This window comes from Podarcis liolepis (genome assembly GCF_965112155.1).
Source record: "Podarcis liolepis genome assembly, chromosome: 12".
Lineage (NCBI taxonomy): Eukaryota > Metazoa > Chordata > Lepidosauria > Squamata > Lacertidae > Podarcis > Podarcis liolepis.
In genome coordinates this window covers 9,311,393-9,332,791 of record NC_139563.1, presented here as the reverse complement: position 1 = coordinate 9,332,791, position 21,399 = coordinate 9,311,393, and the positions used below count along the sequence as shown (strand labels likewise).

At 45.4% G+C, this 21,399-nt stretch overlaps 1 protein-coding gene across 2 annotated transcripts in view; it reads right to left on the bottom strand.

Moving 5' to 3' along the window:
- OXSR1 (oxidative stress responsive kinase 1) overlaps positions 1 to 21,399 on the bottom strand; it is an 87,049-nt gene that overhangs the window by 47,012 nt on the left and 18,638 nt on the right. For both annotated transcript variants that reach the window (XM_083467037.1, XM_083467036.1), the window contains exons 2-3: positions 19,405 to 19,517; positions 8,010 to 8,118 (exon numbers count right to left, since the gene is read on the bottom strand). In XM_083467037.1, the coding sequence (XP_083323163.1) occupies positions 8,010 to 8,118; positions 19,405 to 19,517 (222 nt within the window). The remainder of the gene's footprint in view (positions 1 to 8,009; positions 8,119 to 19,404; positions 19,518 to 21,399) is intronic.

Here is a 21,399-nt window from a genome sequence, read left to right as displayed (position 1 = left end):
ACAGAACATAGTTCCTGCACAGCTGCCAGTTTGAATTGGCAAGTCCTGATAAGTTACTTGTCTCATGGCTCAGTTCTAGAACATCAGTGAAAGCATAGTTCAAGGAAGCTTTACTTGCAGTTTGGTGTAATTTCTGAACAGATGAACAGCTTGCAGTTAGCTGGGAAGCCAGATTCAGAAACCATGTACGTTGGCAAACTGTGGCCTGTGCCAAGGGTGGTTTGTTCTGTTCAAACATTCTGCCAAGCCAGTGTTCCTGCCATGGCTCTGCCTCCCAGTTATTGAATGCTGAATGCAGAAATGGCTGAGAAGAAAGGCAAACTAGCAGCTCCAAACCATGATCTGCCTGTTATATGTGCTCAAACCATGGTTTGGGTGCTGAACGATGGGAGTATACAAACTACTGCTTGCTATATTTTTGCCTGCATTTGGACATTTGAGTTTAACTATGGTTTAGCCTTGTAAGCATGATCCCAGCACAGGTGTGCACACACCCAAGTGTGAGAGCAAGGATATTAAACTATGGTTTGGACATAATGCTAAACCATAGCTTAGCTTTCCCTTGGACTGTAGTGGCTGGACCACACTGTCGAAAGAGGAAAAGGAGCAAGGAAAGGCTGTTAGAAAGGAAAGCAGGGGTGGGAAATTTGTGGCTCTCCAGCTATTATGGGATTCTCAGCTCCCATCAGCTGAACCTAGCACAGCTCATGGGCAGGTATTTTTGGAACTGGGTATCCCACAATACCTGCAGAAGCACCAGTTATGCAGCCCTTGAAATAAAGTCTCTTGTGTGAAACATTTAAGCAGGTAGAATTAGGGCTGAGCTACCAGCTCTGCCCAGCACCTCCCATCTCTCTTTCTTTCTTTCTCTCTCTCTCTTTCACTTGAATGCAACTTATGTGACGATGCTACTAGATCAAAGTGTCGGCAACAGTAATTTGTGGAAAGGATTTAGGAAATCCAGCCACCATCCCCAGAGTGTGCCAAGAGCTGGTCCTAATCTAGCTTTTAAAATATATATCTTTAAAAAGGTCAACAAGAAACCTTAGGGTGCTTATAGGCCTCAGATATTGCAGCAGCAATTTAATTTGGAATAAAAGTTACAGAGAGTTCATTGTGCTTAGCCTGGGGATTAACATTTCACGGTGGGGGAGACTGCCTGCCCAGGCTTGTTTCGGGGAGTTTCAAAAGCCTAGAATCCTTAAGACTTACCCCCATTGAAAATTAAGTTTAAACAGTATTTATTTTGGATTGCCGATTAATCCAGAATGACAGTTAGCACCACTAAGACCCGATAAACGTGTGTGCAGGAAGTGGAGGTGGCTCAGTCTGGAACCAACCCGGCCTCCTCCTAAACTTTCTACCTTGAGGTGATTTTTTCCTACCTCCTTTTGACTGCTGAGGAATTCCTGCATATCCTCAACCAAAACCCAGAGTACCACATAGCATTACAGTGGTACCTCTGGTTGCAAACAGGATCCGTTCTGGAGCCCCATTCACAACCTGGGAGGAATGCAACCCGCGTCTGCGCATGCGTGGGTCGTAATTCGCCGCTTCTGCGCATACGCGTGACGTCATTTTGCCCGTCTGCGCATGAGGCGAGACCCAGAAGTAACCCTTTCCGGTACTTCTGGGTCGCTGCGGGACGCAACCTGAAAAGATGTAACCTGAAGCAAACATAACAAGAGATATGACTGTATAGGCCTTGCACTGAGGTTGCGTACACACACACACATGACTTTTAAAACACATCTGAAGCACGTTATTTCCCTCGCATAATTCTGGGCACTGTAGTTTGCCCCTCACAGCAACTATAATTCCCAGCAACTCTTAACAAACTACAGTGCCCCAAATTATTTGGGCGTGAGGAAATGTGTGTCAAAGGTATGGCATAGAAAATACTGCCTTAGTGCTTTCACATAAGCACCCACACACCCCCTCGACCCCCCCCCCCAGCATTCATCAGTGGCTCAGGACTGTGGCAAGTCTACCACACAGTGCTGCCAAGTGACCCAAGAAAACTGCCTGACTTGCTCCTGTGCTTTTCACTTTGCAGAATGTTTTAAAATCAGTGAGTTGAAACAGCAAGAAACCACCTTTTTTAAAAAACACAAATGGGGGTGTTTGTTTCTGCCGATTGTCCAGACCTATTTTATTCCTTAATTTTATTTGCAATAAAGGTAAAGGTAAAGGGACCACTGACCATTAGGTCCAGTCGTGGCCGACTCTGGGGTTGCGACACTCATCTCACTTTATTGGCCGAGGGAGCCGGCATACAGCTTCTGGGTCATGTGGCCAGCATGACCAAGCCACTTCTGGTGAACCAGAGCAGCGCACGGAAACGCCATTTACCTTCCCGCCGGAGCGGTACCTATTTATCTACTTGCACTTTGACGTGCTTTTGAACTGCTAGGTTGGCAGGAGCAGGGACCGAGCAACGGGAGCTCACCCCGTCGCGGGGATTCGAACCGCCGACTTTCTGATCAGCAAGTCCTAGGCCCTGTGGTTTAACCCACAGCGCCACCTGCATCCCCTTTATTTGCAATACTTATGTGTTAGTACAACAACCAGTTTCTGGGCTGATTACTGTATTCTTAGACATAACTACTAGTAACACAAACAAACCATATCCTCTCCCTTCCTACATTTTCTTATTGGAAAAGATATTCCCTTCCTCCAGCCGGGGGAACAGGGATATATGGGAGCACATTGTATTTAAGCAGGAAAACTCCAGCTAATGCCTTGCTTGGGAGAAGGCTCTGAAATCACCCCATACTTAGAATGACCAACAGCTCCTCAGGTTGGTGAGCTAGGAGCAAGCCTGGTATAATGAACTATGCTGGGTTTGGAGCAGCAAGATCTGGGTACAAATTCTTGCCCAGTCATGAAGGTCAGCAGGGGGCACTGGGCTAAGTTACTACATATTTCTAAGCCCAACCTGCCTCCCAGGATTGTTGAGATGAATATGGGATAATCCCATGTGCCACGTTGAACTTCCTGAAGGAGGAAGAGGGTTCAAGTGCGCCACTATCCACTGCACTAGTTGTCCCCAATCCGATGCCCTCCAGGTGCTGTAGGACTACAACTCCCATCAGCCTCGTTGGCCATGCTCTTGATTGTTTTGGCTGCGCTTTTTCTGAATCTTTAGCAACTCTACAAAACGTCTTAAGCCGCTCTTGAGTGTGTAGATCAAGGGCAGCCAACAAATGTAGGACTACAACTCCCATAAGCACCAGCCAGCACTGCCCAATGGTCAAGAATGATGGGAGTTGTAGTCCTACAGCATCTGGAGGGCACTATGTACATAATTCTTAGCTGGAGGTAACAATAGATAATCCGCTACAAGGCAGCCTCTTGTGTTCCTGGTTTGAAATAAACCTTGTGGAACTCCTCAACCCTTCCACCCTTCAAAAATAATAGCTTCCAAAGAGGTTAATGCCTCAACCGTGCAAGAAGCAAATAAAGCAGGCATCATTAAAAGCATTTTTAAAGGGAAGATGCAAATATAGACTGAAGGGGAAGATATCCAAGGCATCCAAGGAAAATAATAGGCCATGAGATGCAGTGCTGGTATCAAACCCAGCCTCTCCTAGGTGTTTGGAAGCATCCAGGTTCAAGGTTAAGATGCTTAAGAAGTAATGGAAGCATCGGCAAGAGTGCTCCTTAGAAAAAAGATTCAAAGGCACAAGCAAAAGCCTCTGACATGTTCTTCACTGTTTTGGGGGAGCTGACAAGATAATGGAATTTCAAAAAAGCCACCTCCTTGCCATGGCAAATGCCATGTGAATCACCAAGAGATAAATGTTTATGCCTCCAGGACCCACAATAACATCTGAAAAGGCGTACTTATGCTGCCTCATGCATCACTGAAATTGCTAGTTAGCCTCCGGTTGCAGACATATGTTGGAAATAAAAATAGGGCAAGAGGCAGTGAGAAGGGGGAGTGCGTGTGTGTAGACCTAAGTGGGTATTCATGGGCCACTCAGCAGGAAAGCAAGTCATGAGCAGAATGAGAAATGGGAGAGGCTGGAGACTCCCAGCTCCCCCCCCCCAGCAAAAAAAAAGAGAAAAAAAAGAACTGTTTGGATTAGGATGTGCAAATGTTGAGACACAGCCATAGATGCAACAGGCACTGAATGAATGAATGATCAATCAGGACCCTGGCTTCCATACCTGCTTTTCACTAAGGCAACCTGCCCAGTTTAATATGCAAACAGCCTTGCAAAGGTGCGTCTAGACATTATGTAGCTGCACCAAGACTCACTCTCAAAAGCTCTTCTCATCTTCTCTCAATGAACTTCATCAAGCCCCCTTCAGCCCCCTTAATAATGCTCCCTGAAAGGTTGTTCATTTTCAGTGGTCCAATTATAGGCACTTCAATGCTATTAATCTGTGCAAAGCTGTGCTTGAAATGGGGTTTTCCCTTCTAAAGCCAACCAACAGCAATGACATCATGTTTCTGGTCCTCATGAATTGCATTTATTTGTTTGTTAACTCTTCTTCCAGAACAGAATGGAGTGGCATTTCCAAAAAGTGAAAATGTAATGGGGATAGAAGTACAAATTAAGCTATGAGGCTCAAAGAACAGCCCTATCCAGCAAGTTTATCATAAAGCAGAACCTATCGCACCCCAGCTCAAGACATACTTCTACTTAATTTTGTTGAGCCATTCTTTAACTTCTCCATATATTAATCCAGAGAGGCTTCACTTTTCCTTCCCTAGAGAGAGGGAGTTTTATGGAGTAGTTAAAATTCTTTTCCAAGGAGAGGAAGTGACACACCCTGAACTCCCTTGTGGGAAAGAGATGATCGCAGTTAACAAGACACACGGGGAAAGAAATGTGATTTAGAGAAAGTTATTAGACAGCCTGCAGACTGAGAGCAAAACACTTCAGTGACTTCCTCCTTGGTTATGATGTCATCCACTGACTTGGAAGTTTCATAGAATCATAGACTTGTAGAAGCTTTCCTCAATTAGCAGAAGAATCTCTGTCGTGAAAGCTATTCTGGAAAACTAACCTGCCTATAAAACTCAAGAGGGATTCAGCTCCAAAGCTTTGGAAACCCCAAGACAACTCCCTTCCTCAAGGGAAGGCTGCAAAAATCCTACACAGAAGGCACTTTGATGTAGGGAAATATGTAGTATGAAACTTATGTGTAGACCACTCCACTTCAACCTGCACACCAGCTACACACTATTTCCTACACACAGATCACTTTTAAACCAGGAAATGTGCCGAGTTTAAAGTAGCTGATCTGAAGGAACTAATATTCAAGGATATCTGGGTTAGAATCTGAGTTGAGGAGATGGCTTGCAAGCCACATTCCCCCACCCCTTTGCTTGATGCAGGAGGTCCACAGCTTGAGCATCTCCAACAGCTGGCTATCTAGCCTTTGCTTGAAGACCACCAGGGAGGGAAAGCCTACCAACCCCATCAGGTTAATCAGTCCATTGTCAGACTGCCCTACCATCAAGAAGTTGTCTGTCATGGACAAAGGTTCCTCAGCAGACAAGGCAATGCAAAGTAGGGTGAGATGGAAATGACCGGCTTGAACACAAATTCTAAAGGAATCAATTGGTGTTCCTCATTGCTAGGCATTAGAGTTTTGCAGCAGGAGGGAGAAACAGAGAGAGAGAGAGAGAGAGAGAGAGAGAGAGAGAGAGAGATGAAAGACGCACAGTCATCACTCAAGAACCTTTCCCTTCCCTTCTTGTACCCCTCCCTCTTCAAATGCCAGGTAAAAGAGACTTAACGAGATAATTAAGGGAGAGGAAAAGGTCAATAAAGAGCTGATTTATGACACATGCTGGAAGAGCCTTGCGTGCGTAACTAAGAACTGCACTCTCCCCAAAGACAGGCAGCAACGTTCCTCAGAAAAGGGAGATAGAATCTGAAGTTGCTGCTTGCCAGCTCAACCTCGTGGGAATCCTGACAAATTGCAGCTACACCGAGGATCCCAAGCAACAGGTCTGAACACCAAAGCAGCAACAAAAGAAAGAAAGAGGGTCCAAGAATAGGGCTGCCAACTGATTGAGGCCGTTTTTGCCAACTAAACTTGTGCCTTTTAACAACTCAAGTTTAAATGCATACCAAGAAACAGGTAGTCTACCAAAAATAAAAAAGTGGTTCTTGAAATATCCTACTCTGCTTTCTTCATCCTTTAAAGATGTGAAGAAAAGTCAGGTCTGAAAGAGTATCAGGTCCCCTCATCCCAACCAGGTGAAACAGATTCTCCCTCCTCAGTCACCTTCCCTCAAGCTTTTCTGGATTATCAAGTAATTTATTAATATTCCTGCTATTTTCACAAGATGTCTCTGGCAGGGTTGAGTGGGTAGGTTTAGCTAGGGTATTATTAATGTCTGCAAGTGAACACAAGCCATCCTTTTAATTTCTACCAAAAAAATAAAGGTAATTGGCCTAGATCCAAAGAGCATCTGGAGAAGTTGTGTTCAAACAGGGCTTTGCAACCTCTCTATTTCCCTGCTAAAACCAACTGCTCCCTCCTCTGCCAAGAGCCATTCCTGAGGGTTACGGGACTGCTAGTGTCAGGGGTGGATGGGAGGAGCAAGAACAGAAGTTCTGCTCAAATAAGGGGTCCTTGTACCATGTAGCTGTGGCCATTCACTGCATTCACACATTTTCAAATCACTTCCTGGTTAAGGTAAACCATACTTTATGACATCCAATTAGGTCAAACTTTGGCGCAACCCATAGTTTGTTTCTAAGTCTAGTTAATAGGCAAGCTACAATTTGTCCATTATGGATGCCAAAACAAACTATAGTGTGCCAAACCAGGAAGTGAGGGAATCTCCAAGTCTCATGGGAAGTTTGCAGGCCTCAGGCATAATAATCATGATCTTTCTTCTTCTTTGGCAATCACTCCTAGCCAAGTAAGATTGTCTTCCATAAACACGGTTTTAACAATGAGTCTGTAAGTGACTGTGGAGGCCAATTCTGGAGCCACACGTCCTTCCACAGTGGGGACATTGGTTTCTGGGTGGGAGTTGATCACGGTGTGGATTTGCCAAGCATGCCTCCCTCTTATCATGTTTCTCCCTTGCATCCCGAGTTCGAGGGTCTTCAAAGCCCATGACACCTTTGGTAAAGGCTGTGCTCCAACTGGAGTGCTCGCAGGCCAGTGTTTCCCAGTTGGCGGTGTTTATACTACTTTATTTTTTAGATTTGCCTTGAGAGAGTCTTTAAACCTTTTTTTGTTGACCACCAGCATTACGCTTTCCATTTTTAAGTTCGGAATAGAGTAGTTGCTTTGGAAGATGATCATAAGGCATCCGCACAACGTGACCAGTCCAACAAAGTTGATGTTGAAGAATCATTGCTTCAATACTGGTGATCTTTGCTTCTTCCAGTACACTGATATTAGTTTGTCTGTCTTCCCAAGTGATGTGTAAAATTTTTCAGAGACACCATTGATGGAATCTTTCGAGGATACCCAAGTTATGACTAGGGCTGAGTGTTATGTCGATATATCGTCCAAAGCCAGTTTGAAGTCCATCTTGTGATATCAGTTTCATAACTTTTGACCTGGCAATATGTTGTGAATCATGATGTGTTTGTGTGCTATGCAAAAATGACAACGCAGGAAAAACCATGAAGCCAGCCAATGCCTCTACATAGCTCCATCCTGTCTGAAATATCAGTATAACACAATGTTTAGCTAGTGATATATCACAATGTTGAAAACCAGGTATCGTCCAACCCTAGCTATGGCTTTGCCATTAAATGTGAGCCAAGCAACTGTATTTGGGAATCATTCAGGTTAAAATAAATAAAATCTGACAAATAAAATTATCAGATTATTTTTTAAAGCTCTATTTAGATGCCTTTTTGAAATGGGGTAGGATATGCTTTATTTTTTAAAAGTCAAAATTGCTACTCAGTGTTAGAAACAAAAATACCTCTTTGAATGTTTTGAAAGTCCCTTTTACTAGACTAGAACCAAAACAACCTGAGAGCACACACAGACACGCCTAATAACCTTATACTTACCTCCACTGAGAAGCTTCATCACTAACCAGAGTTCATCTTTCACTACGAAGGAAGTATAGTAAGATACGATGTTCGGATGATGGCACTGACTCATGGCTTGTATTTCTTTCTAAAGAAGGGGGTGGGGGAGAAAGAGAAAACTGCTGTTACTATTATTATTATTTTTCAAAAACCATGTGCTGAGTGCTCTATGAAGAAGTAGTGGAGTGCCCAGTTTGGGGGCAGAGTGCTCAAGACATGTGTAAGATGAACCCAGTCATGGCAAGCAAGTGAAGGGGTCAGGAACTGGCCGTAAGAGCTGAGTTGCAGAGTCAGGACAAAACACAAGACACAGCCCTTGCTACGCTCCAGTGCAGGGTTGTCTCCAGACTTGGACTACAACTCCCAGCATCCCTAGCTAGCAGAACCAGTCGTCAGGGATGATGGGAACTGTAGCCGCAAAACAGCTGGGAGACCCAAGTTTGGGAAAGCCTGCTCCAGTGCTCCAAGTTGCAGGTAGGCTGCTGCATGTCTGAAGGCTCAACAGTGTTTTTAAAAAGGATCCCTGGATGTAGAAAAACTAGTATATTAAGAAGCATATGAGCCAACTCCTAGGGTAGGGTTGCCATATTTCAAAAGCGAAAATCCAGACAGAAAAGTTGTTGAGCCTTTTGGGGGCAAAGCTGTTGAGCTTCTTGGCAAAATCGCAAGAAATGAGATACACCCGGACACTGGTGGTCGAATCCCAGCTGTGTCTGGGAAATTCCAAATGTATGGCAACCCTATTATATAAACTGAGGGAGAAAATTCATCTGAGTCTTTGAAGATGGAGAAACCTGGACGAAGAATGCAAGTCGAGAAGAACAGAGACAGAATTCTAGAAATATGGTGCCGAGATTATGCATATTTCAATTCTGCTCATTTGGAAATGTTTTGTGCGGGGGGTGGGGGTGGCTGCAACGAAGTGTTGCAGTGTACAGTGCTGCTGTGCAGGAGGCCAGCCTGTTACCCAAATACTCCATTGCATTTCCCCTTCTCCCCCTTCCAGTTTCCCATTTCATTCATATCCCAGTATGAGCACAACTATTTCCACCTCCCCCCACATTAGATCCCCCCCATATACTTCTGCAAATCTTGCTTTCCCATCTCCTCATATGCCAACACCTCCGTCATGTGCAAGAGTGGTGCCATTTTGGCTCCATAAGGAGAAGCGCCTGCCAAGAACTAAGGTTGCTATTAACATATACGATGTATGGTGCTTGGTTTCGTTGCGATATTGTTCTCTTCTATTGGTTTTCTTTTTACTGTTTCCATTCAATCTTCCTTTGAGGTGCAAAGAACTTAGAAGAAGCGGAATTTAAAACAAAACAAGCAAGGTTGTTTACAAAACCAATACGATAAAGTAATGATAATAATAATAATATACACAGACAGATTTCCCACCAAGGATTTATACTAAGGGTCAAGTGGCTGGGGACGCCCATGTGAACAGGTGAGCTTTCAACCAGCCAGTGAGACATCTGCTCTACAAGTACCAACACTATCTCCTTTCAGAGAAGTTGGTGATGTGCTGCAACCAAGCCCCATCTGGCCTGTACCTTTAAAGCAGTATAACACAACTTAAAACACTAATCGCTTCACCCAAAGGATTCTGGGAAGCGTAGTTTGCTCAAGGTACTGAGAGTTGGGGAGTTAACTCCCCCATTCCCCTCACAGGACTACAGTTCCCAGAATTCCCTGGGAACAATTCTCAGACTCTTAAACCACTCTGATAATTGTAGCTCTGTGAGAGGATTAGGGGAGTCTAATAATAATAATAATAATAATAATAATAAATATTTATATCCCGCCCATCTGGCTGGGTTTCCCCAGCCACTCTGAGCAGCTTCCAATAGAACATTAAAATACAATAATCTATTAAACATTAAAAGCTTCCCTAAACAGGGCTGCCTTCAGATGCACAAATCTCTTCAACAAACTACACTTCCCAGGATCCCATGGTCACCAACATTTTTGGGCCCATGGGCGTGTTTGTAAACCAGAGGCGCTGTTGTGGGTGCCACGCATGTGCCCCTCAACCAAGCACACACCACAACCTATTTGCTCCTTTCAGGACTGATTTCTTCTACGGTGGGAGGGGTGACCACATACTCCGGCACGAGCTTCTCGAAAGAAAGACAAGAAATGCATGAAACAACCTTGAATAATTGACAGTCTTCTCCAGATTTCAAGATCACAGCTAGGTTGACAGAAGAAGTGGGGGAAGTACTGTGGCTATTAGGAACGAAGAGGCACTTAGCCATCTGCAATAAGGCTGATTCAATAATGGAAGGCAGAGGATTTAAAAAAAAATAAATCTGTAAAATGGAGAAGTAAAGATGTGAATTATTAATGGAAAGGATGCTGCCTTCCTTTATTTCTGCAAGACTGACAGAGCTGAACACATGGGGCAAAGCTTTCACAACTCTCAATTCCTTCGGTCTCCCCTCATGAAAGTTACAAATCTTGCAAGGGTCCCGAGGATCACATAAAGCAGGCTTCCTCAACCTTAGGTCCCCAGATGTTGCTGGATGACAATTCCCATCATCTATTAAGGGCATCCTGATCAAATTTGCAGATGACACCAAACTGGGAGGGGTGGCTAACACCCCAGAGGACAGGATCACACTTCAAAACGACCTTGACAGATTAGAGAACTGGGCCAAAACAAACAAGATGAATTTTAACAGGGAGAAATGTAAAGTATTGCACTTGGGCAAAAAAAATGAGAGGCACAAATACAAGATGGGTGACACCTGGCTTGAGAGCAGTACATGTGAAAAGGATCTAGGAGTCTTGGTTGGCCACAAACTTGACATGAGCCAACAGTGTGATGCGGCAGCTAAAAAAGCCAACGCAATTCTGGGCTGCATCAATAGGAGTATAGCATCTAGATCAAGGGAAGTAATAGTGCCACTGTATTCTGCTCTGGTCAGACCTCACCTGGAGTACTGTGTCCAGTTCTGGGCACCACAGTTCAAGAAGGACACTGACAAACTGGAACGTGTCCAGAGGAGGGCAACCAAAATGGTCAAAGGCCTGGAAACGATGCCTTATGAGGAACGGCTAAGGGAGCTGGGCATGTTTAGCCTGGAGAAGAGGAGGTTAAGGGGTGATATGATAGCCATGTTCAAATATATAAAAGGATGTCACATAGAGGAGGGAGAAAGGTTGTTTTCTGCTGCTCCAGAGAAACGGACACGGAGCAATGGATCCAAACTACAAGAAAGAAGATTCCACCTAAACATTAGGAAGAACTTCCTGACAGTAAGAGCTGTTTGACAGTGGAATTTGCTGCCAAGGAGTGTGGTGGAGTCTCCTCCTTTGGAGGTCTTTAAGCAGAGGCTTGACAACCATATGTCAGGAGTGCTCTGATGGTGTTTCCTGCTTGGCAGGGGGTTGGACTCGATGGCCCTTGTGGTCTCTTCCAACTCTATGATTCTATGATTCTATTAGCAGAAGGGCAGCAGTCGGGGGGAGAAATGGTTGGCTCCAGAGCTAACCATTCTTCTGACCCCTGCAAACAATGTGAAGCGGAAAAGCTTGCGAATGTTGTCTCGTCTATTTCAGGCTGTAACTTATCACAGCCAACCTAGCGAGGCGAGAGTCTCCAAAAACAACTTTCCTCAAACAGCCAACTCTTGAAGGCAGATAGGGTTCCTGCTCCTAGAATTGCCCTAGCTCACAGCTACCACAAACACTAGTGAGTTACACTGCACCATGGGTTATATTCACTCTTCTTAACTAGCCAGAATGATGCTTCAGATAATCAAAATCTCAAGCTTACTTCTTAATGCCTAGAGGATTGCATCTTTTAAAAATCAATCGGATAAATAGATTATTATTTTTTTTTAAAAAAAACCATCTAAAACTTTTAACATACAGTGGTACCTCAGGATGCGAACGGGATCCGTTCCAGAGCCCCGTTCGCATCCCGAAGCGAACACAATCCGTGCCCGCGCGTCTGCGCATGCGTGGATCACGTTTTGTCGCTTCTGCGCATGATGTCATTTTGATGGTCTGCGCATGCGCACGCGGCGAAACCCAAAAGTAACACGCTCCGTTACTTCCGGGTCACCGCTGAGCGCAACCCAAATTTGCCTAACCCAAAGCATATTCATTCTGAGGTATGACTGTACTGGAATAAGGTGTCCTGGTTAAATGAACATTAGCTTTCTTTAAAATAAAAATTTGCACAATTAAAAGGCTTCGGATTGCAAGGGCTATCTTGGAAGAGACATCACCTCGTGCATGAGAAAGGACGACGAGAAGGCCTCTCAGGAGTGTGCCTTTTACACCACACCTATACCACAAAAGCTTATCGTTTTTACTGGCACAAAAATTTGCTATCAGTCCATCAGCTAATATAATTGCTGTCATCGGCTGACTAATCTGAAGGACTGCAGCTCAGAAGTAGAGAATCTGAGTTGCACACAGAAGGTTCCGGGTTCAATCCCCATCGTCTCCAAGCAGGGCTGAGAATGGCCCCTGCCTGGAACGCTGGAAAGACGCCATCAATAAAGACAATACGGATTTAGGTGGCTTGATATACTGATTCATATATGGCAGCTTCCTGGGTCCTACTGCCTGCCTCCCAGGCAACCTGGCAGGACCTGCTCCTTCTGGACAGAAGGAAGAGGCAAATGTAGAATGCTGCTTCCTTGCAGCGGTCGGGGCTTTTCCTCCAGCCCAGATGTAGAGGCTGAGCTATAATAAGAGCAGACATCAACCCGCAGAGTAATTAAGACTGCTCAGCCATAAGCTTCGGCAGACTCGAATCCCGAGGAATCTCTCTGCACGCAAGGGATCTCGGGGTTTCTACCTTTCCATCTCCAGAGGCCCAGATGTAACAGCTCCTCCGAAATGAAAAAGCAACATGGAATCTACTGTTGTGCTCAGGGATGCACAAGTCGCCCATGTCTGCCGGACATGGATGAGGAACTCTTTCTAGGAATTTCAGCTCTTTCGCAGGAAAGGCTGTGCAATCCAAAAGCATTTGCTGAATACTCCCCCCCACACCGCCCCAAAGAGACCAACAGTTGGACCACTATTTATACGCATTAGTACATAATCTCAGCTGTCCTTACAAAGATCCAATCTTCTGCTTCAGGTACACCCTAGAGCATGGGAATAACCGAACAGGGTTTTTTCCGCTTTGAATATCAGACCCCAATGCCACATCAAACACTGCATTTTAAAAGCCCTTTCACTGCTATATGGCAATGGTTCCCAACTGGGGGTCTAATACCCATCAACTGCCCAGGACGTCCCATTTTGGGGGGGAAACGACTCATGCAAGGGCGCAGCCTGAAAGATGCACGTCCCAGATTTGCACTGGGCCTGGATGGAGGGTATGGTGGCACCATTCACCCAACAAAAACTACCACAGAGAAACTAACCTTTTTCAAAAGTAGGTGGTCCATGGCTTGGGCTTTTTTGGGAACCATTGCTATATAGCAGGCATCAGCAAACTTTTTCAGCAGGGGGTCAGTCCACTGTCCCTCAGACCTTGTGCGAGGCCAGACTATATTTTTTGGGGGGGAAATGAACAAATTCCTATGCCCCACATATAACCCAGAGATGCATTTTAAATAAAAGGACACATTCTACTCATGTAAAAACACACTGATTCCCGGACCGTCCGCGGGCCGGATTGAGAAGGCAATTGGGCCGCATCCGGCCCCCGAGCCTTCATTTGCCTACCCATGCTATATAGCATGAGGATGGAGGAGCTGCTGCTCTAGAAATACAAGTCAAAAGCTCCCTTTTCCAATGCTCTTCTTTGGTCACTGGACACGATCCAGCCTGAAACCCTGGAGAGCCGCTGTCAGTCAGTGTTGACAATATTGAACTAGATGGATCAACAGTCTTGATTCAGTATAAGGAAGCTTCCTGTGTTCTGGCTCCCAAGAATTATGCACATTCCCAACATCAGCCTGAATGCCACTCTTGCAAGAGGGGTGCACTCAACTAGTCTGCCCACCTGCAATCCCTAGCTTCACATCCTGTCTATTATATTCCACAAGTGTCTGCCACAATTCCCTCCACCCCTGCCATTTTGTGGAAGATCGTGCCTACACCTCAATGATCTTTTCTTCTTCTTCTTCCCTTTTTTCCTTTGCTCTGCCTAACAGCCAAGGTGTCCTTGAGTTACTGCGTGCATATTTCCATACTAAATCCCCCACGCTAATCCCTGGTGTGGGCAAGCCCCAGCTTTCTAAATTTAAAACACTGTCACTGTGTATGAAGATGGCATTCATCTAGAAATGCACGCCTGTTAATTATAAACACGTCGCCGTCGCAAACCGCCACATGACAACAAGGTGTGAGGGTCACAGGAGGCCGCGCAGCCCCTCGAGTATATTTTGAGACTTTTAACGGCAAGTTAAGTGCTTCCAAAAATGCCCAGCAAGCTCTTTTCTGAGTGGGGGGAATTATCATTCCAAGGCAGGCTTTTACAACCTGGTGCCCCCGCAGGGATTATGGGCTGAAACTCCTCTATCAGACCAAGCCACCGTGGCCAATGGTCAGGGATGATGGGGAATTTGGAGTCCAGCAACATCTGAAGTGCCCTGGGATGAATCTGAGAACTGTAGAGTTGGAAGGGACCCTGAGTGTCATCTAATCCAATCCTCTGCAATGCAGGAATCACAGCTAAATAATCCTGGACAGAAGGCCAACCAAACTGTTTTGGAAGTCCACTGCCTTCCAAAGGAGCCTGTCCCACTGTCAAACAACTCTTGCTGACATATAGGTCTTCTAAGGAAGGCTGTTCCAAGCAATCTGAAGGAGGATGCCTTTTCAAACTCAGTTTCTATCTAATGTTACCCCACCCCTCAAAAAAAGACCCCTACTCCGCATCATACTTGCAGCACGGTCAACACCCCCAAGGCCTAACCCATCAGTTAATTTGGTAATAATCAAGTATTTTTTAATAGTTTCAAATCTACGCCTCCCTTGCAACAGTGGTGAGAAACTGCAGCTATCTACCTATCCTTCCTTGCACCCCACAAGTTCTGGATGGAAGTGCAGCCCAAACCCAGTTAAGGGGGCAGAGTTCTCAAGAAAGTTAGAGGGAAATGTACAAAGTGCCAGAAGATCAAGCAAAGGCAAAACTGAAGGGAGCCATGCCTGCTGGGGCAGCCAGCAATAGTAATGGAGCCCTAGCTGCTCAGTTGACTGGGGAGGGAGATGGAGGGGATCAAAGCTTTTGCGCCTCCACCCACAACAAGACTTAACGCACCCCAACACAAAATCTGCATATGGTTCCCCCCCCCACACACATCTTTTGGTCTATTTGACCTCCCCAATACATTATTCTCTGCTCCACCACCCCCCCCCCAGCACCACCAAGGTGGAAAGGCCAGGGCTTTTGATGTGGCACAAAAGCTAGGATTGTGTTGCCTAGAAACTGGATGGAATGTGTTGCAAGCTGGCAACTGGGCTTGGATTCCCCCCTCGATCAGCAGAATAAGCAAGGAGAGCAGCACTCAGAGTGGGTTGGGCTGTCGAAGAGGCACCAATTCGACCCCTCTCAATTCATCTCTCTCTCTTTTTCTCTCCCTTTCCAGAGTTAACTGAATTGCTCTATTAAGTTGGTGTTTCTTCAAGGCAATGATTTCCCCCAAAAAAAGTCTTTAGAATGCATTAGGGCAGTCGCTTGATTAAAGAAACCTTGGGAGACGAAGTGAGTCACCTGCTTAAATCTGAACACAAGTTAAATTGAAGTCCGCACCACGTTAGAAGAATCATTCCTGCTTGTGTGTTTAATCAAGAGCACTGACCAACTGTAGTAGTTAAGTAGTACCTGCGTGTGTGTTTTTTAAAAAAACTTTAAGATCCATTGCTCAATCAATTATGCAAACGTTTCCAAGCAACCTATTTTTAATCAGTGTAACCAGGCAATTAAATGCTGCAGTGGAAAATTTTCCAGCACTTTATTTTCCCATGGAAAATGTTCCACTCCATAAATTCATTAATAATTATGAAAGGATGTCAGCTGCAAGTAAAAATTAGGCAAGCAAGGCAGTTTCAAAGTTTTAAGCATTGTTTACTAAACACAGGGCATCAGAATGTTGTTGTTGTTTTTAATTAAAACTCAAAATTTCCAATGCAAATTACGCTAATATAACAAGGGAAGTTTCCTGGAAAACCCACAACACTGGAGGCTAATTAACCATTCCATCATGCAGGGCAGTTTCTCTGGCCCAGCTGGCCATAGCGGTGTGTTTAGAAGAGATATGTTTAAATACACTCACAGCAAACCAAGTGGCTTTGGGGGAGGCTGTTAAATGGGAACACTAAAAAGCAGGAGCAGTTAAGTAGTAGTGTGGAAACGTTGTCCATTCTTTGCCAAATACATCACAGCTGTCTGGTTGCTCAACAATAAAAATACTCTGCACATGCTCAAGATGGTGGCACCAATTTTTGTTCACATGTGCTGGGGATCAGGCTTAGCCCCAGCTCAAACTAAGTCCTGCAACAAGCATTCCGCACCATCACGATTGCCAGATCTGGATTTCTTGGAGGCATCTATCCAGCCACTGCTGGAGAAAGAAAACTGGGCAGATCTTTTTTAAAATCTGCGCTTGTCTTGATTATTTCACCACCATCATCTATTATCAGAAGGAGGACTAGCTGGCTGAGAGAAGAGACCCAAGAAACTATTGAAGGTGGAAAATTCCCATCTTCCTGATCCTGACAGGGCGCAGCTCGGATGCAATATTAAAAGTTTGTTTGTTATGTTTAAGTCACTAGGGGAAGAAAAGCACGAGGCTCCTTCCCCCAACGAAAAGCCCGGTAAACAAAGCGCGACTGCCCATCAGGTCACCTAATTGGGACCTCTTGAGAAGAAAATGAAGCAATTCATTGCTGCCCCATTCATTAGCCAATGAAATAGGGGGCTGTTGTGGAGGACTGGGTCAGCTGGAGATTAAATTATTTAATTAGGAGTTTTATCTGTGTTTTCTGCTGCAGAGCTTTCTGAATGGTTCTTTGAGCCCTGAGCTGGCAAGTGCCCAAGTTCCAACAGTATGTGTGACTACTTTAGCAGGAAGGGACTAAAGAGAGGAGGGGATGGGGCCGAATGGTACAACGGATGCAAAAGGCAATCAGACACACAGGCTCGGCCTCTAAGTTTTGGGTGGCTGGGTGGGGGCGGCGTGGCTCTGGGCAAGCTGCTCTCAGCTGCCTCTCCATCAGTGGCATCGTGCCCCCCCCTTACAGGCACCGCAAACGTGATTCATCTTTAAGGGATCGAATCACTTCCCAAACCTGTATACACCTGAACCAGATCTGACCTGTAACAACTTACTTCACAGTTGCAGTGGAACTAAAGCCCACAAAACTGACTCCCCGAGAGCAAGAGGCAGCGCAGGAAACACTTCACAGTCTGGGGGAAGGAATGTGCCCCTCCAGGCCCCTCCATTTGGTCTTGCAACCTTTTACAGGCCCTGCTCCACACTCTCAAGTGCTTTTTCCTGGCTGCAATGTGTCCTTAAAGGGTAATGGGGACCCCTGACCATTAGGTCCAGTCGTGACCGACTCTGGGGTTGTGGCGCTCGTCTCGCTTTATTGGCCGAGGGAGCCGGCGTACAGCTTCCGGGTCATGTGGCCAGCATGACTAAGCCGCTTCTGGCGAACCAGAGCAGCGCACGGAAACGCCGTTTAGCTTCCCACCGGAGCGGCACCTATTTATCTACTTGCACTTGGACGTGCTTTTGAACTGCTAGGTTGGCAGGAGCAGTGACTGAGCAACGGGAGCTCACCCCATCACGGGGATTCGAACCGCCGACCTTCTGATCGGCAAGTCCTAGGCTCTGTGGTTTAACCCACAGCGCCACCTGCGTCCCTTGAATTATGATAATATTCCTTACTTGCTAAGATAGGGTAGGGGTGCAGAACTCTTTTCCGTGGCTCGGATTAAGGCTGGGCGACATATCTATATATCATCCTAAAGCGGTTTGAAGTCCATATCATGATACCAGTTTCATAATTTTTTGTCCGGGAAATATATGGCAAATCATGGTTTGCGTGTGTGCGCTATGCAAAAATCATGATGCAGGGAAAACTGTGAAGCCAGCCAATGGCTCTACATAGCTCCATCCTTATTTCAGACATTGTGACAAATCAGTATACTGCGATGTTTAGCTGGTAATATATCACAATGTTGAAAACCAGATATTGCCCAGCCCTCCTGTTCGCCTCTATATAGTTCCATCTTTATTTCAGACTTTGTGATATATCAGTATAATGCGATGTTTAGCTGGCGATATACAGTAGTACCTTAGTTCTCAAATGCCTTGGTACTCATGCATTTTGGCTCCCGAATGCCGAAAACCGGGAAGTGTTCCGGTTTTCGAATGCTTTTCGGAAGCCAAACACCGATGTGGCTGTCGGCTATTGGTTCCGGGTTGCCTGCGCCAATCGGAAGCCACGCCTTGGTTTTCAAATGTTTCAGAAGTCGAACAGACTTCTGGAACAGATTACGTTCGAGAACCAAGGTATGACTCTATTTTGATGCTCAAAACCTGGTATCGCCCAGCGCTAGTTTGGATGTAAGAGCCACATCCACTGCCATAATAATAATAATTTATTATTTATACCCCGCCCATCTGGCTGGGTTTCCCCAGCCACTCTGGGCAGCTTCCAACAAAACACTAAAATACAATAACCTATTAAACATTAAAAGCTTCCCTAAACAGGGCTGCCTTTAGATGTCTTCTAAAAGTTTGGTAGTTATTTTTCTCTTTGACATCTGGTGGGAGGGCGTTCCACAGGACGGGCGCCACTACCGAGAAGGCCCTCTGCCTGGTTCCCTGTAACTTGGCTTCTCGCAGCGAGGGAACCGCCAGAAGGCCCTCGGCGCTGGCCCTCAGTGTCCGGGCAGAACGATGGGGGTGGAGACGCTCCTTCAGGTATACTGGGCCGAGGCCATGCCAGTGTTTGCCTCTGGCCACTCACCCCATGCCACACAGCCAACATAAGGCTGCTCATGATGGAAAGAAGCCCTCAATGTGAAAATGGTTTCCTACCACTGATCGTCCAGTCCCCCCCCCCATTTTTTTGTTTCCCGTAATTGTACAGCTTTCTCCTATGCAATCCAAGGGTGAAATCCTACCCACAAATCCAGGAAACCTACACACACAGAGAGAGAGAGAGTAGCCACAAGATTTTAACACTTTTTCAAATGTTGCTTACAGTCATGAGGTCTTCAACTTTTTCCTTAAAACAAAAAACAACCACAAAAACCCAGCACAGTCACAGAAAGTCTAACAAATTGCCTGCACAGGGGGGGAACTCCTCCGCCAACATAGAACAACGGTGATTTATAGACCCTAAAATGAATTGTGGAAGAAGATGGATGGGATTTTTGTACCAGAAGCTCATCCATGCTGGTCTGGCATTTCTCAAGGTTGATCCGCTTGATTGCCACCTTTTCTTTCTTCGGACTACAATAGGCTGCTTGCACCACGGCTGTTGCTCCACTGCCTGGCAGAGAAAACACAGAAAAATACAAAGTTAGGAAGAAGCTGCTAAGGATGCTGCCGAGTAGCAACTCTTTGCGAGGAGAGGTCTGAAATATTGACAACTACATTTTTGAATTCTATTATTTCATTTATGGGCCCTTCTTTCTTCCAAGGAGCTCAAGGTTGTGCATGTGCTTCTCCCTCCCTGCAATTTACCCTCACAACAACCCTGTGAGGTAGTTCAGGCTGAGGTCTTCATGAGGAAGTGGTGATTAGAACCCTGCCCTTCCAGGTATTGGTTCGACACTCTTAAGCCAATAAGCCACACTGGTTTTCTTTGCATAAATACATTGATAAACAATGCTGCTTCTGAACACTCTTGGCATACTCAAATTGCATATTCTGCCCACAAACTTACAGAAATCCTATAGTCCTGCCTTAAAAATAAAAAGAAAGATAAATTACTAGCCTGCCAGTAACTCCACGCCTCTTTTAGAAGCCAGTTGCACTTCTCTGATGGGCACTCCATTTCTCCTCCAGTGGCCAGCTCAAATGTCAGCATGCAATTGCTTTTTCAGCTATGGCTACCAGGCCAGAATTTAAATCAGGCATGGGCAAACTCGGCCCTCCAGATGTTTTGGGACTACAATTCCCATCATCCCTGACCACTGGTCCTGTTACCTAGAGATGATGGGAGTTGTAGTCCCAAAACATCTGGAGGGCCGAATTTGCCCATGCCTGATTTAAATGCAAGGCTCCGTATCTCACTTGCTCCCCACTACATCCATTCATATCCCCCCTCCAACTATTAGGTTGCAGAGCAAACAAAGAGACTTCCTAGGGATGACTTTCTCCAAAGTATATATATTTTAAAAAAGCAACAAGACACACATGTGAATTCTCACTTTGGCAGCGACTGTGGCACACCATGGATTTTCCAGACCAAACTTAAGGCGGATCGCCAGGCTGCCTCAAGAAAAACGTTAATAAAGGCATAGCTGCAATTCCTGGGATGGCTGAGCTGCTATGGAATTTAAATTGTAACATTCCTCAAGAGAGGCAGAACAAGTTTGAAGGTATCACTACAGACACAGCATACCAAAACCACAAAGCTAATAGCAAGAAGAGTGAAAGGTTACAATGGGGAGACAACGAGGAAGCTGTTGTGAGGCAAGGAACAGTTTTTTGAAAGGGGATAGCAAAGCTTCCCAAAGTCTTCTCTCTCACCCTTTACAAGGCCAAGCTGACTTGACAACAGTTTTGCTGCTGAAGCTAACCAGTCCTGACTTTTATATACTTTCCAGATGCGCACTTTAGCAAAGGAGACCAACACTGTGGAAATGCAATGCGCAAATCTCCCAATGCAAACTAACATAAGATTTTGCGTCCTCAGAACCTGAGTGCGGTTCCTAGCTCTCAGGACTGAAGCAAACACAAAGTCCAGAAACTTAAGTCAGAAAACCCCTAGCAACAGTCCTTCGCGTTCCTCACCCCAACCGTCAAAATATTTCTCTCCCTCTTGAACTTTCTGCAGATGTAATTCCCCTATCCACCCCAAAACACTTCCAGCTCACCTTTATATCATTTGCACAACCTCAGGTCTTGAAAACTATTCAGTTATTTTGCTCATTTTTATTCTGGACACAGGACTGAGAGTGGTTGCACTGGCTTTAAAGCTGTTTTTATCCATGCCTATAAAGAACTCTAGTATCTGAGAGATGACCTAGGTACACATACACACCCCACAACATAACCCTCTACATGTGCCCCCTTGCTACTGACAGCTCTGGAAAGCAGCGAGTGAGAGAGTGAACAAGAGCCGTATGCCGTTTGCCACGTGTGTTTATTTACTCGCAGCACTATTAACATGTTCAAATTAGATTTGCCATTTGAAAACGAGCAAT